This window comes from Drosophila tropicalis, unplaced genomic scaffold, assembly GCF_018151085.1.
Source record: "Drosophila tropicalis isolate 14030-0801.00 unplaced genomic scaffold, ASM1815108v1 contig_158, whole genome shotgun sequence".
NCBI lineage: Eukaryota > Metazoa > Arthropoda > Insecta > Diptera > Drosophilidae > Drosophila > Drosophila tropicalis.
This window is the reverse complement of record NW_027172602.1, coordinates 9,840,879-9,856,970: the sequence shown is the minus strand read 5'-3', so window position 1 is coordinate 9,856,970 and position 16,092 is coordinate 9,840,879. Positions and strand designations below refer to the sequence as shown.

At 36.7% G+C, this 16,092-nt stretch overlaps 1 protein-coding gene across 1 annotated transcript in view; it reads right to left on the bottom strand.

The window, feature by feature from the left end:
• Nucleotides 1-16,092, bottom strand: part of LOC137586694 (uncharacterized) — a 46,564-nt gene that overhangs the window by 6,650 nt on the left and 23,822 nt on the right. The window contains exons 3-5 of the mRNA XM_068302825.1: nucleotides 7,392-7,589; nucleotides 7,187-7,307; nucleotides 4,604-4,751 (exon numbers count right to left, since the gene is read on the bottom strand). Coding sequence (XP_068158926.1) covers nucleotides 4,604-4,751; nucleotides 7,187-7,307; nucleotides 7,392-7,589 — 467 coding nt within the window. The remainder of the gene's footprint in view (nucleotides 1-4,603; nucleotides 4,752-7,186; nucleotides 7,308-7,391; nucleotides 7,590-16,092) is intronic.

Sequence of the window (16,092 nt, the reverse complement as noted above, 5' to 3'; positions counted from 1 at the left end):
CAGAGAGCGAGAGGGAGAAACATGGAGGAGAAACAGAGAGGGAGACAAAAAGAAAAAGAGAAATATAAAGATTGGTTTTAGTTGCCTCTTTTTTTGTTTTCATTTTGTTTTGCTTTTGTTTATTGTGCCGCTTTCGTTGCCGCCGCCGCTTGCATTGCTTTGTATAATAATTCAAGAGGAATTTTGGATTATGTCAGTCAAGTTAGATCTGTTCGAGAGTACATACATATATACATGTGGATATGTGTTTCGGTGTGTGTGTGTGTGTGTGTGTGTGTGTGTGTGTGTGTATGAGACAGTATTTCGTCCGAATGCCAAATGATTGATTGCTTGATTTGATTGTTTTATGCGCATTTCATGAACTTTCTTTTTTTATTTTTATAATTTGCTTCTTCTTTTCTGTTTCTTTTCTCTTTTTTTTCTGTTGCTTGTTTTGCTTGTATTTTTAAATGTCGCTCGACTAAGGCAGGCAGCAGGCGGCCACTTGAACGGATTGCAGGCATTACACACACATACATAGGAAAACATTACACACACACACACACACGCACACAAACATACAGAGCAACAACAAGACACAGAAGACATTAAGGAAAACACAAAAATGAGAGTAAAAGAGAGTAAAAGAGTGAAATGGAGAGACATAGAGAGAGAGAGGATCAGCAACAACATCGAAAAAGAGAGAGAGTAAGGGAAAATTTGGGCTGAGGGAGAAAAAAGGGATCACTTTGGGATGTAAAATGGGGGAAATTCATCTCTTTTAATATTCATAGCTTACAAATGAACGAACTTTTACTTCTAAGGAATTTTTTTCATTGACAAAACCTCAATAAGGGAGTAAATATTTCCCCCATTTAACATCTTCAGTTTAACAATTAAATCTGGTAGAGACATGGAGAAAAGTAGATTATATCGTAGTATACGCAATATAATAGATTCTAATGACAGGTGCATTCGAGTGAGAGTAAGTATAGAAGTTTCTTTTGAGAAACAAGTTGCAAGTTTGAATTTAAAAGAATCTATTTCGCTATCTGCTTGAAATCGGTAAAAAGAAGTGTGTAAATATTGTGATCCTTGTGTATAACAGTTGTGTATAACAGTTGTGTATAACAGTTGTGTATAACAGTTGTGTATAACAGTTGTGTATAATAGTTGTGTATAACAATTGTGTATAACAATTGTGTGTAACAGTTGTGTATAACAGTTGTGTATAACAGTTGTGTATAACAGTTGTGTATAACAGTTGTGTATAACAGTTGTGTATAACAGTTGTGTATAACAGTTGTGTATAACAGTTGTGTATAACAATTGTGTGTAAAAACGAATGCACTGTGTATAACAGTTGCCTAAAGGTGGTGTAAAAAGTTTGTGTATATCCTGCATGTGTATTGCTCCTGTTTTTAACACTTACTTATAACAGTTATGTGTAACAGTTAGGTAAAAGACTTGTATATATCAGCTGGTTAAAAGACTTGTGTGTAGTATGTACTTTGTGTATATGCCATTTGTGTATACGTGTTGTGTATAACAGTTGTATTTAACAGCTTTGACAATCACAACAGCTGATATATGATAAAGGACGACAATCTCAATTTCTCTCATTTGGCTAGGCTGTTCAGTCAAGGATAAAGAATAACATCAATAGAAGGAAACACATTGATAACATCAATAGAAGAAACACCAATATCAACTATACAATCGACAACAAGATATGAGACACTTGACACGTGACACGAGACACGAGAATACGAAACACGAGACAAGAGACTCCTGCTCGATCGTTTTGAGTTTACTTTCCGCTTTTGCCGCCGATTAGGCTTACCTTTGGCCACCGTGCACATGCAGTCAAAGAGGCAGTTAGACAACAGATACATTGCACACCTGATCAACAGATTGGGCCTTCGCCTCTGCTTAGGTGGTGGGGCATCAACTCATTGGGGGGGCTCACAGCAAACTTCATCTGAGTGCGATATGTGTGTGTGTGTGTGTGTGTGCGTGTGAGTGATGTGTGTTCAAGTGCGATATAAGGTGGATAGAAGCGAATAGTCGTTAAGCAAGAATAACATTCAATACAAATCATCACAGGGGACAATCTCAAGGGTTACTCTACTTATAAGCTAATCAAAATTTCTTCTTTTTGAGTCAATTTAACAAATGCTCGCTTGTTATGACTTTCCATTAGCCAAGTATCCTTTTGCCTCTACTTGAGCTCAATATTTACTGGGTTAACTAGTCTCATCTGAAACACAAATGGAGATAGAAACAAACTCTATCCATGCTTGGATCCATATCAAACCGAATCAAAATTGCAAAGTGATTAAAGACCCAATTTTGTGTGGCATTTGAGGGGTTTGAGGGGCAAAGGTAGTAGGTTTGAAACTTAACCGCGAATTGTTGAGCTGGCAACTGGCATATAATTAAAGTGAAGTAAATTCAGCAACAAAGCAAAACCACCGGCTCCTTGACTTAAGTGTTCTATGCCATTTTGTTGCCCGTGGCGACCACAATAAAAGCAGCTCCAGTGCTGACCATCTGGCTGACCGCCCGTCGGTTCCCGCTGCTTGCCGAGCAGGTGAAAAAGTGAACGTAAATGCGGCTGTCTTTTTCTGGCAGTTGGTCTGTTGGCTTCTACAAAGATGCTAGATGATGGGCGGTTGGTCTGCTCTTGTCGCTTGCCTGAGGCAGAAAATCTGTGGCAAATCGCGTGGCGCTTTTCTGTTGTTCTTCTTATTAAACAGGATATTGCATATCCTTGGACGGGCATACATATTATGTTTCTGCACTTGCCAACGAACAATAACAGAAATGGAAAGCACAAAACGTAAAAGAAGAAAAATCAAAATAGGAATCATAATAATAATAATATCAATAAAATCGCAATGGCAAATCAAAATCCCGCGAAGTTCGACAAGGTGAAAAATGGCGGCGGTGGCAATGGCAGTGTCCTTGTCTCTGCCTCAATGGAGGACATTAAATATTGATTTTGTTTTTCGATATTCATTTTCCAGTTGTTCGACCAGCAAAAGTGGGGTAGAAGGTATTCACTGTCTCCTCCTCCTTCTCCCGCTCCTCCACTTACTTTTCCCTTTTTGGTTTTATTTTTTTCCATTTTACCAAAAAATAATAATAAAACAAAACAACAACAAAAAATGAAATACAACGTGCGAAAAAAATCAATCACAAATATTTCTCACATTCATCTACCACCTGGTTTGTCCTGACGTCAGGAACAGGAGCCACAAATGAAGGACTACAGAGCATGGACTGAGGCATGGCTTTGGGGGGTGGGGAATGGGGCATTGATTGTGGCATGAACTGACTGGTCCCCATCCCCACGTCCCCCCTTTCCGAGCTATAACTAATTGAGCTGCGAAACTTGTTTTGATTGTTTAAGTTGTCGGCGGCCTTAGCATTCACTTGATACACTCCGTTTCTGGATTCAATTAGCGCTGGTTAATAGCTTGCAATCGTGATGAAATGTTTGAATGAGAAGCTAATGGATGAGTAAGTTTTTACTTTTTTCTTTTTGATAAAGTATTGGATAAAAGTGGGATTAACACACACACATACAATTTTCCAGTTTAACATCTGCTGTGGGCGATGTATTTTTTCTTTCTTTTTTTTTTTTTTTTTTATTATCTTTGGTGATGGATGGTGAATTATCTGCAAACTATATATGCATGTGAATGAAAAATGTCAGTCAATGTCAGTGTATCAGTCTTTAAAGTACTTAAGTCCTTTTAGAGTAGATCATGGCTTTCGTTTGATTGAGTTCCAAACTGATAAGTATTAACACTAAAGTTCAGTAAGTTCTTTGATAGAAGTCAATCTTTTTAATTAAGTCTTGTTTAATTTCCTGATCCAGTTAGGTCTAAAGCTAACTTCTCGTGGAGTTGTTAATCTGAATAATGAAAACTAAACAAATGAAACTACTTAAATTTATATACAAAATGGTCTGTTATAACATAAGACGGATCCGGAACATTTTTATAATAGATATCTGATAAAATTTAGTAATTTTCGAGAATGGCATTTTGTTAGATCAAGAATTTATCGTATTTGTTGGAACACTTCGGAAGTTGAAGATGAAAAAGTGAAAAATTATACCCAATACTGGTATTTCCTGAGAGTGCCCAGACCCCTTAGACACCCCTTTATACATCTTTAGACACCAAAGAGCCAAAGGGCCTCAATATAATTGAATATTTGTATTCAATTGAAATCTCCAAACATTTGGAATGACCATTTGGATTTTGTACTTCAATTGGATTTGAAACTAAGAAGTAAAGCTGTGTTTATGTTTATTTCCTCAACTTAACTTAACTTAACTTCAACCTGTATATTGTCCGGTGTGAGTGGGTTTTTTTCTTTTTGTTATTTTTGTCTTTTTCCGTTGGCTGCCAACAATGGGCTATAGAAAAATCTATCAGAAAAATTTCATCGGTCCCAATCAGTTTGCGTCGTTGTCGTCGTCTCCGGAAAAATTGTAAACGAGATTGACGGGTTGGGCAAGTGAATGGAGGAGGGATTGGGGGGGGGCTAAGGTTGGGTAGGTTTCAATGGTAATACAAAAAGGTGTAAGGCAAGGGAAAACCAAACTTACCAATGAAGCAACGCACATCGTAACTGGTACCAATTGGTGCTCCATAATAACGCTTGGCTGGGACCAATTGAACACTGGGCGGTGCATGGGCGGTCAATGTTAAGGTGAACGGATGTGCTCCATCTCCCAGACGCTTAAGCAAAGCCTCCTGAAAGTATAACAAAAGATATAACAAGTAAGAAAACGAAACGAGAGGGAGAGATAGAGATAGAGATTGAGTTTGAATGGGTAGAAACAAATCGCATTTGCAAATTGCCAGCAAATTGAAATTTAGCATTTTAATTGATTTTACATTTACACTTGAACACGAAGAGGGGAAGGAAAATGGCTCATCTCAGCTACATTACCTTCCAAGCCACATGCCTTCGAACGTTACTTATTTACTCTCTTAATTATGCAGTTTGGCCTTGTTATTAGCAACGAAACTTCAATTGAAATTGTTGGCTTTAGCCTTTGGTTTTTCATCATGTTGACTTTTTGTTTTCTATGGCATTTCATTTGCATTTGATTACAGAAATAGATCCGTTTGTATGTGTGTGTGTGGGTGTGTGTGCGTGTGCGTGGTAAGGCCTAATCGCTGGCGCATGTATCTTTACGTTGTCCTAGGTAACGAGGCACGAACAAGGACAAACCAATATATGCTTACAGCCTCCGTACATTTGAGTGAAAAGTATTTAAAAAACATTTCTTCTACTATACCTCTGTGTGTGTATTTTGTATTATGCATTCACCTTATAAATACTTTAGCTAGAAGGATATAAACGCAAACAGCTCAAACTCAAGCATTTCAGTTGGCAATGAAGTAAGTAGACTTTGTTTCTAACATGGGAACTCAACTCTAGGATATCAAGTCTACGCATCGGTATATTCAGGACCGGATTAAGCTTCTGATCGTTTGGTTGAAATTGTTATTGTATAATTATATAATGCCTTCCTCAACAGAGGACAGGATGCTGCATCAATTGTCGGATTTCAATTAAAAGAAAATAAATTGTTTTGATAATCTCTTTGTGAGAAAAAAACAATTTGCAAACTTTTGTTGCATATTAATTGATTTTGTTATTGTCTTTACCCTTTAGCCCCTACTGCCAATAGTCCGCTCCTGAAATACGTATATAATAGGCACATAGCGACAGACAGTGAGCACAAGTGAGTGGCAGTGAAAGGGGGGAGAGACAAACACACAGGAATAAAACAAAAAAAGTGTATCCTATAATCCCAGTTTAATATAATCTATCATCTTCTCTCTGTGGCAAATTCAATCGATTGTCTGCTTACACCTATATTTGTGTATACATATACATATATAAATCTATCAATCTCCCTCTCTCACCTCTTTAACCCTCTATTTACTTTTGAATAGAATTGTCTGTGTGTGTGTGTGTGTGTTTCCTTCACTTAGTTACAGAATTAAATCAAGTAAATTTTTGGTATTCGCTTAACTAGAAAGTATTTTTCATTGACTAGGCCACAAACTAAACTAAACTAGAAAATCCAGAGAAATAAACCATGACAGAAAGGGGTTGGCAGTAGGATGATGGATGGATGGATGGATGGATGGATGGACGGATGGTTGGATGAAAATGTTTCGCTTAGCACGCAAAAATTGAAACAATGTTGGACACAAGAATAGTCGAGCAAACATTTGTTTGGCTTTTAGTTAAATGAAATTGATTTTCAATTGATTTGAGTGTGCGTAATAGTGACAGAGCGTTGAAACGTTTGGCTGTCGGCATTCAATGGGACGCTGGCCAAAAACAAAAACCATTGAAAACCCCAAAAATGATATAGCCAATTGAAGTTGCCCACATAAGTATGCAATCTATTTACTACTTATTAATAGATTGAAATGTTCATAAGTCCTGAGACCAATTTATTTATGAGTTGTTGAAAATTAATGAGTTTTTCCCCTCAATGGAGTTCCAAGTTCAAATTTTGTAATCTCAAATGTGAATCTATCTAAAATTTTGATTTTATTTAATACAATTCAAAAACAAATGTTATTTGGGTTAAGATATTTTTTCATCCTGCTTGATAATTTCATGGACATGGAGGATTCTAGAGGTGCCAAAAGCTGGCATTTTAAAGCACTGCAAATTGTTCAATTATTTATGATGCTGTGCAGTGAGGTGTCAACTTTCAACTCACTCTCGCCCGCATCAGTTGCCCTTTTCCATGCCTTAGCCTACTGCAAAGAGAGAGAGAGAGAGAGAGCAGACAGGCCTGCCACTTGTGTCGTATTCTCGACAAGATGGCAGAACTCAGGCCTTATATAAGTATGTACAGACATTGAGCGACTTTCCCATGCACCAGCAGCAACAGCAGCAGCTGAGTTTGCCCTTCAATTTTAATGCCCACCCCTTTCCATATACCCATTTTCAGTCTGTTTGTGTTCCCTTTCCAAAAGTGTTCATGTTAGTTCGACGCCTTTTAAGAGTCTGCTCAAGTTATTTGCTTTGCTGATGCTAATGCTGCTTCTTTCCCTCCTCCACCTCCTTTTGCTGCTGACCAAACATTGCCTGACATGCAGGGGTATGGGGGAACTGGCCTTCACCAGCATATAATTTCAATCACAATTATTACCTGCAATGGACTAAGAGACTCCGGGTTGGGCTCTTCTATGCGCGGCCAAATTTGATGCAGCGACATAATGGCCTCATTGCAAAAGCGTAGACCCATCACTTCCTCGTCCTCGCGACCGTATCTGAAACGAGCCAAGCAATTATTATTATCACCATTACCCTGCTCCTCGTCCTCCTTCTCAGCAATTGCAATTTGGCCAAATTACCGAAATGTCAGCGTAAGCTGGGCATAGACACGGTATCCTTGAATGGCTTTCGGATCCACATAGATTATGCCACGCAATATGGATGGATTATTGCCAGTTAGAGTCACTTCACGTGCCGGCAAATATAATGTGAGCACACAGTTCGGTGAGGTTTTCTTATAGACACGCTGTGTCCCAAATTCATCCTTGTGTGTCGATCTGAAGGCAAGAACAAAAATTTAATTAGATTTAAGATTAATTTTCTAAATTAAATTGAAAAGTGCACAGGAAACTAAGAGATGGAATTCAAGAAAAGCAAGCAAGTTAAAAGTGCAAAATTTCTCCTCCAGTTTGTTCTTAGCTTCAGTTCACATTTGAATATGGAAAAGCATTGAAAAAACTTGCAAAAAACTTAAGAAACGATTTCATTCCAGAGTTTTTATATATTCGAGATATATTTCAATCGATTTTGAATTTAAATTCAACCATTAACCAACTGAAATAGAAACCAAATAATATATACTAATAAGTGATAGACAAGAGCTTAGGTTTTCACATTTCATTTGCCGACAATGACGAAGAAAACTCAAAATTATAAATGTCCGTGGGCAATTGTAGAAGCAATGCGTGGTTTGATTTCGTTGTCATGGTAATTTCAACTGTGGCACGTTCAGCTTTGGTAGCCTCCCCCTCAACCCCTGAGAGACTAGCTGACTGGTTGACTCAATAAAAGTTGTCGGTTCTTTTATACAGACTTAGAAGTAGATGGGAGAGGAGAAGAGAGGCCTCCCTCACTCACTTTTGTTCCACTGTGGATAATTATCAAGCATGTGTGCCTGGTATTTGCAATCAACGCACAGAGAAGCACTCAGAGAACACGTATGTATGTATATGTACGTCTTGGTTACTCTGCTGGCTTAGCGCCTAAATGCACACTAGAAATATGCAATTAAAATTCTTTTCCTGTCACAACATGACAAATGGACAGACAAAATAGAAACCAGGTCGGTCCGGGTCTGGGTCCGGGTCTCGGTCTCAGTATCAGTCTGGGCTCTAAAAAAGCCAACTGCAGACTATTATGGACTGCTGACTTGCGACTGGCGTAACTGACGAACTGATTTAACTAGCGACTGCCTTTTTGTTAGCGAGATATATGTGTATATGTGCGGGGAGTGGCAGAGGAGCGGCAAGGGGATCTCTCGAATGGTTTGGCCTGTGAAATGCCAATTAAATTTCAACTCTTTGGGCTAAGTGTTTTAATTAGTTTCATTTGATAGGGTTGCCTTGGCAAGTGTTTTTCAGCAACATTTTGGACAGAGAATAAATTCTCAATTTTAATGATATTGTATTTGCTGGCCAATGAATGTTAGAAGCAAAAGGTTGCCTGTTGATTAGTGAGGGTATCTCCATCTCTTAATTGGGTTAACTACTAACCTTGAAGTTCTTTAGAAAATAATAGAACCTAGCTTAGTCTATAAAATTTCATGCATTTATGTTTAACTATCAAACATTGAGTTTTGTGCAAAAAAGGGCAACTACTTGTTTTGGTATTGGGACAAATGTTTAATAATAAGATGATTGAATAATTAGAGTATTTAAGTCTACTTTGTTCTTTGCTTAACAAAATATGATGTGAAAAGAAAGAAAATTTTCATTTCCTTGCATATCAAACAGATGTAAGTGAAAGAGCTAACTCTTGGTTGGTTTCGAGATAATTTATAGCATACTTTTTTGAGTAAAATTGTATTTATTATGCCATATGCTCGAGAAGGCAACAGTAACTACCCTTAGTGAATGCGATAACATAGTTATTGACTTTGCTTTTGCTCAAATTGGTTGACCTATATCCCCCTCTCAATTAATATATGTATCTACAGTGACCATTATATATTATTTTGCCAACATAAAATCGCAAAGTGAAATCAAAATTTCACTCAATTTGATCCAATATGTGACTTTGTAAGGGGAGGAATAATACATACATTGTTGACCACTGTGCAGTGTGACATTGTAAATGCATTTTAAAGTTGTTTTCTCTTTCATTTTTAATTTGGATTTTCGCTTCAATATGTCCATTCGGGGGATATACTAAAATTAATCTGACCGCGGTGATTTCAACTTGCTTAACTAAGTGTGAAATGTGCAGAAAATTCGTTTGTCAATCGTTTTTTTGTAATTTTTGTGTTTGTATATGTATATGTATGTATGTGTAAGTGTATTCGTATTTAACGTTAAACAATTCTTTGAACATTCTCGAGATGGAACTTTCCTTTTATTAGAATTTTTGCCCAAAATACTTGAAATCAACTTATTGTTTGCTTTTTTATTTTTTTTATACACTAAAAGTAGATAAAGTGTGGGTATATGCATTAGTACATAACGTTTGTAATAAATTGCAGATTTACTTATAATACAATGAGCTTAAAATCTAAACAAATTCGTTTGTAAAGTGTACGGAAAGTTCGGAGTGAATCGTTGGCATTTCATATAATATTTGATTTCTTATTTTTTTTTTGCTTTTTGACTGCCCGTTTCAAAATACTTGTACATACTTAAGACCCCTGTGTTTTCTGACCCTGACCTAGCCCCCCTTCCCTTTACCCAAGCTGCCCATTGCGAACGATTTCGAAGAGAAAAAAGCAAGTTAAGAAAAGAAAAGAAAAGAAAAGAAAAGAAAGGAAAGAAAATAAATTGCGTTCAACAGTGTCTCAAGTGCAGCTGAAATAATGCAAAACATTCGAAACAAACAGGACGAAAAGAAAAACAAAAAAAGAGTCCGAGGATGAAAGTTAAGAGCGGACTGTGGTCTAGAGAGACCTGTGATAAACTCTGCCAGAGACAAGGGACAGGGAACAGGGGACTGGGGACAGGGATCTGATGCCATATGAGACGACTTGAAAGGCTAAATCAAAAACAGAAAGTTTATTATTAAAAAAATTTTTTCAGTTTTAAGCTCATAATTAAAATTTAATGGTAAATCTCACAGTTTCGGATTTCAGTTTGCCATTACTAAAGAACACAAAAGCGAGAGAGAGAGAGAGAGGGAGAGAAAGAATAAATAAAAAACCAGCAAACAAAAAAAAACACACCTCGTTATTTGTCAGTTGGCTGTAGTATTGAAACCATGTTGCAAATAATTTGTATGCACAGTTTGGTAAAAGTTTCAGTTTTTTATATAATTTGCAGCTGCAACCTGACAACCTGCCACCTGCCGCCGCCACCCACTTAACCACCTACTTACCTCCCACCTGAAATGCCAACGCCAAGCCGCAAAACAACAAAAAAAAAAAAAAAAGAAAACAGAAAAATCCCTCCTCACAAACTAATTAACAACATTCCCGATTGAAATCTATAATTAGGCACACACTGAATGCCTGCCCAATACAAAACTAATTAGTTTAAGCTTTAACAAAGAGTCTGATAATTATTAATGAAGGGCACAGTTAACAAAAAACTCGATAGATACTGAATGGATAGACTCTGCTAAGTTGTTTTGAAACGGAGAGAGATAAGACGCAGCCCTTTAGAATATATGGATTTCGATCTGAAGAATGTTTGATTGATGGATTATAAATAAACTTTCATTTAGAGAATAGACATTGGTCTTTGAAATGAGAAAGGTTCCTTAAAGTATGCAATAGGCTGCAAAAGTATTCAAATGTATAACATTTCTTTTACAGAGCTGGATTATGCTATTTGCTAGTCAGTTTAGTTAGTTTCGAAAGCTACTAGGAGAAGGAGAAGGAGACGTTTTCATACTACATGAAGTATATATATATATTCTTGAATAGCATCAGAAGATGAGTCAATAATGATATTTTACAATGATTGATATAGACAATGGTTCAGAGTGATCCATATAAACTATCAATCGAATATACAATCTCATAATGTAAAGATTAGAGCATTATATATTTTAGAGTCCACAGAGCCATTTACCTTGTAGATATATTCATCTGTTTAAAGTACGCCAAGTGAGTCAAATCTCATAGTATGGAAAAAGCTCATGATATACAAAAGTATTTGAGAAACGAAACTTAATCAAGGGACTTTAAAAGCTGCTTTTTTAATTTTCTTTTCATTTTTCATAGGAAAAAGTTTAATTGATTGTCTTGCTTAATCGTTGCCCGCCCAAGCAAATCACTCTCACTCTATTATTATCTTCATCATGATTGTCTTTATAAATTAGTCATTTGTGCTTCCCTTCATTTTGTTTGCATGTCATAACAGGCTTCTTTGCCTCCTCAGACCACATTTCATTGGTGTAGACTAAGTTATTCGTTAGATATTTGATTTAAGTGCAAATTCAATTTGCGGCCTGGCATCAAGCCAGGTAGCCAGTTAGTGTGTATAAGTAAGACAGAGAGAGAGAGAGAGAGAGAGAGAGAGGGGAAAGATAGGAAACGAATGAATAATGTATTAACTAATTGATATAAATTAAAGCGACCAGCGAAACAATTTAAACTGCCTGCGGGGCGTATGCGTAATAAATGTTATTAAAATGAATGATATAAAGGGACACCGAAGGAAGAGATAGAGAATGCGAGAAATGCCGATGGCCATTTTGCAAATAAATAGGTCGAAATGCATTTACCAAAGTGCTTATTTGTCAATTAGGGTTCAATCAACCAAGCAGAATAAATCGCTTACACATTTGATTGTGTTTGTTTTCGGATTACTCCTGTTAGGGATGGTTGTGTAGGATAATTTTGACCTTCAATTTCATTAGCCGCACTTCACTTAGTTCGCGTAATTGCAATATAATTAACGCTGAGCGGCATGCCAGGATAATGCAGCAAATCAAAGCAATGGCTGGGGCTGTGGAAGCGGCAGCAGCATCATTGAAAGGTAAATCGAATAAAAATTACAAGGACATCGCAGGACAAGCCACATTAATGGCACTTTGTTGCTGTTGTCGTTGTTGTTGTTGTTGTTATAGTGGTTTGTCGCTGCTGTCCACAGAAGCAAGTGTATGTATGTATGTATGTACTTGTATTGCCTGCCACTCTCATCCTTATTCATTTCTCTGGTCTTTCTGTCTTTTCTGATTTAATTGCTTGGCAATGGATATGAGAGCTCTGGCCAGTTGATGCCTGTCCACTGGCCAGGACCATCATTTCACTGACCATGAGCAACTGTTAGCTAACCTCAGCACTCTGCTGTCATCTCTTTCTGTGCTGGGCTAATTAAAATGTCGTACATATGGCCAATGGCAAGAGATCTAAAATTAACCGAGGAGCCAATTAAATTTAATGGACATCAAGGCCAAACAGGCAAACAACAAAGCCAATATCAAACATATTTCCATTTTTCTGTTGCTGCTCTCTCTCTCTCTCTACAATCAGAAATTCTTTAGCCAGTCTGTTGCCTTAACAACAGATTGAGTGTTAGTTGCTAGTCTTTCAGTTCCACTTTGCCGCCCCTTGTGATTTTTGGGGTGGAGAAGAGACTGAGCAAGATGAAAATTGCATTTCAGTTGTCATTACACCACTTGACCATAATTACATAATTTCCTGCAAAACTCCTACCAGACCACGCACTCACACTCACACACACGCAGACACACAGACAGAAACCACACATTGTGGTTTCATATTCCAATTTCTCATATTTGCCCTCCCCTTCGACAAGAGATGCAAAGAGAAGATACAAACAAAAGTGGAAGACAATGTGTCGCGTGCTCAAGTTCCACACACACACAATCACCAAGAGGGAGAGAATGAGAGTTCCGTGAAAGAGAAATGATTTTCCACCTAAGCCCCAACATACAATAGACTAAATATAATCTCTTCTTCTTTTCTTGTATTTTTGCTTCTTCTTGCTGTTTTGTTTTACTGGAAGCTCTTGAATTTGTGGTTATTAAATGAAGAAGCACTTCAGTTTCTCACAATTTTTCCCTTCGTCTGTGTCTTCTTTCGTTTTATGCAACAAGTAGTCGAAGAGAAAAAAATTCTTGATTTATGATAAGTTCATTTAGAGGGAACTTAAGCGAGAGATTTGTTAAGGACTTAAGATACACATACTTGTAGATGTAGATATGTTTGAGGATGTGAATACGTATAGTAACTACCACAAAACGCTGATTGATTACCTCCCACATAGTTACTGAATAACCTACCAATCAACAAATTCAGTTAAAACGAATTTCATTAAGTACAAAACGAGATATTTCATAAATCATTTCAAATTTACTTTCTAAACAATCTTATTGAACTTATTCAAAAAAAAAACTAAAGAAAAGTTTAAAAGTCCCTTAAAAGTATGCAATAGGTATTTTGCTTGTTGATTATAGAAACCCTTTGAATATATTCGTTCCAGCTCTTAACAATGTTTACCATCATGACAATTTGATTGCAGACTTCACCCTAAAAGATTCCAACTTTCAAATATCCTCTTTTTGGAATACATATCTTTTCATTGTGTAACTTTTGAATCAATAATCTCTTAGTTCAAGCAATTTTTCGATTATGAAACAAAGGATTGTTTAATATTTCTGTAGATCTTTCATTAATATTGGTTCCTCTACCACAAACAATTACATTGTTGATTGATGGCCAGATTCGTTAAGACCTTTATTATGACTGTTAAATGATATATTTTTCTTCTGATCCATCTGATTCTGACATATGTATGTATGTATTGTTTTTCGTTTTGTTTGAACATATATAAATTTGTATACCCCTGCAATAAAAGGGTATGTTCACTTTGGTCTAAAGTGTGCAACACATAGAAGAAAGCATTTTCAACTATTCTCAAGGAATATATATTCTTTATCAGCTCAAAGCAACCATCCCTCAGTCTAGATCAGTGCAAACTCCTTCTGAGCCGCTAAAGCTACAGTTTAGCAAGCATTGCATATCTTGGATTGCATAAACAGATCCCAAGTTAGAGATCGACATTGACTTTTATCGACATTTATGACTTTTTAACATTTTCAATAAATCTTTTTTTTCTGTAGATAAGCCAAGAATAACATAAAAAGAGCATACAAAGTTCAGAATAACTAAAATTAGGCTCGGCCCTCATCTTTTTTATAAAAAGTCCTGAATTTGTGTTTTTTTTTGTTCTCAGTTCAAATCATAAAGAGAGCAAAAGCAAAAGTTTTCTTATCCCAGTTGGATAGCTGATTTCAATTGTTTATTTCTCATTTTTCTTTCTTGTTATTATTATTGTTTAACAGAACATTAAAAGCAGCAGATGTAGACGATACACACACACACACACACACACACACACTAACTGCCTACAAAAACACATTCCCACTTATATAAATCGTTTTGTTTATATATATTTCTTTTTGGTAATGATTCGGTAAGGCCAACTACCTGTGCAGATTGCTGCTGACTAGCATTATGGCCATGCTCGTTTCCAAATCCAATGGCATTTCCTCCCCTGTTGCCACATCCAGTAGAATTTCCTCGCTTTGAAAGCTTTTTGGACTGGGCAGATTGTCCGCAACAGAAGCCACTTCCAGCTGTGAGGCGTTTGCCTCCAATACGGCTGATTTCTGCTCTTGTTCCTGTTCCTGTTGCTGTTGCTGTCCCTGCTCCTGTTGGTCACCCAGAATGTTGGATGCTGCCGTTGCTCCTAACAATGCTGCTGCTGCCTCTGCCTCTGATGCTGGTGGTGATAGGCTGCATGCAAGATATTTTATAGCTTATACTAACGCTGATGGATAATAGCACCATAAACTGTTGGAGGCTACGCAATCTTTTATTGTTGTTGTTTGTTGTTGTTGTTGTTGTTGTTGGTGTCATGCTGTTCCTGCTGCTGGGGTTTGCTCCTGTTGCTAACTTCTACTGTGTCTGTGTGTGTTTGTGTGGGTTTGTGATATCGGCACAGTTTTTCTTATAGTTGTTGTTAAATGTCACATCATCCAGGGCAATAAAATATCATTGTGGCCCCTCGCACACAAAACATCAAACAGCAACAACAACAACAACAAATTCATCGGCAATCCAGCAACAAGCAAACACATCACATTGTATTGAAGAAAAACAAAAGATATACATACATACATATTTATGTATATATACTGTATGCATACACTTAGATAAACAAATTTTTCAAAAACAGTTTTATTAGACATAAAAAAAAAAACTCCCACATTGTCTTCCATAGGATGTAATACATACATACATAAGTACATACATACATACATAGTTTCGCCCAACATGCAGCCACATCTTATATACTTAGTAATATTAATTCTAGTAACACTTAACGCTACCTATCTAAATCTTTAATACTAGAACACTCTATACTCTAAACTCGAAAAATAGTATACATATATAGTTTTCCGGCTTTTCTTTTCGATGTAAACGCTTATCGTTCATTAATTTGACAAAGTAAATGGTTGATGGCCAATTTAACTATGTTAAATTTAAGTATATGAGGGCGGAAGTGGGCGTACCAAAACAAAACTTGATCAGCATGCAAATTTCACCAGTCTATATATATGAAACTTTTTGGCTCTAGCTCTCATAGTCTATGAAATCTAGGTGTTTATACAGACTGACAGGCGGACATGTCTAGATCAACTCGGCTGTTGATGCAGATCAAGATCTATGGGGTGGGAAAAACTTTCTTCTGTCTAATACATACATACATATATACATTTTTGTGACTTTAATATACCATTTTATCTAATGGGTGCCAGAAATCCCAGATATTTCTTTAAAATTGGTTGTTGTTCTTTTCTTTTTTTGCCGTTTTCATTATG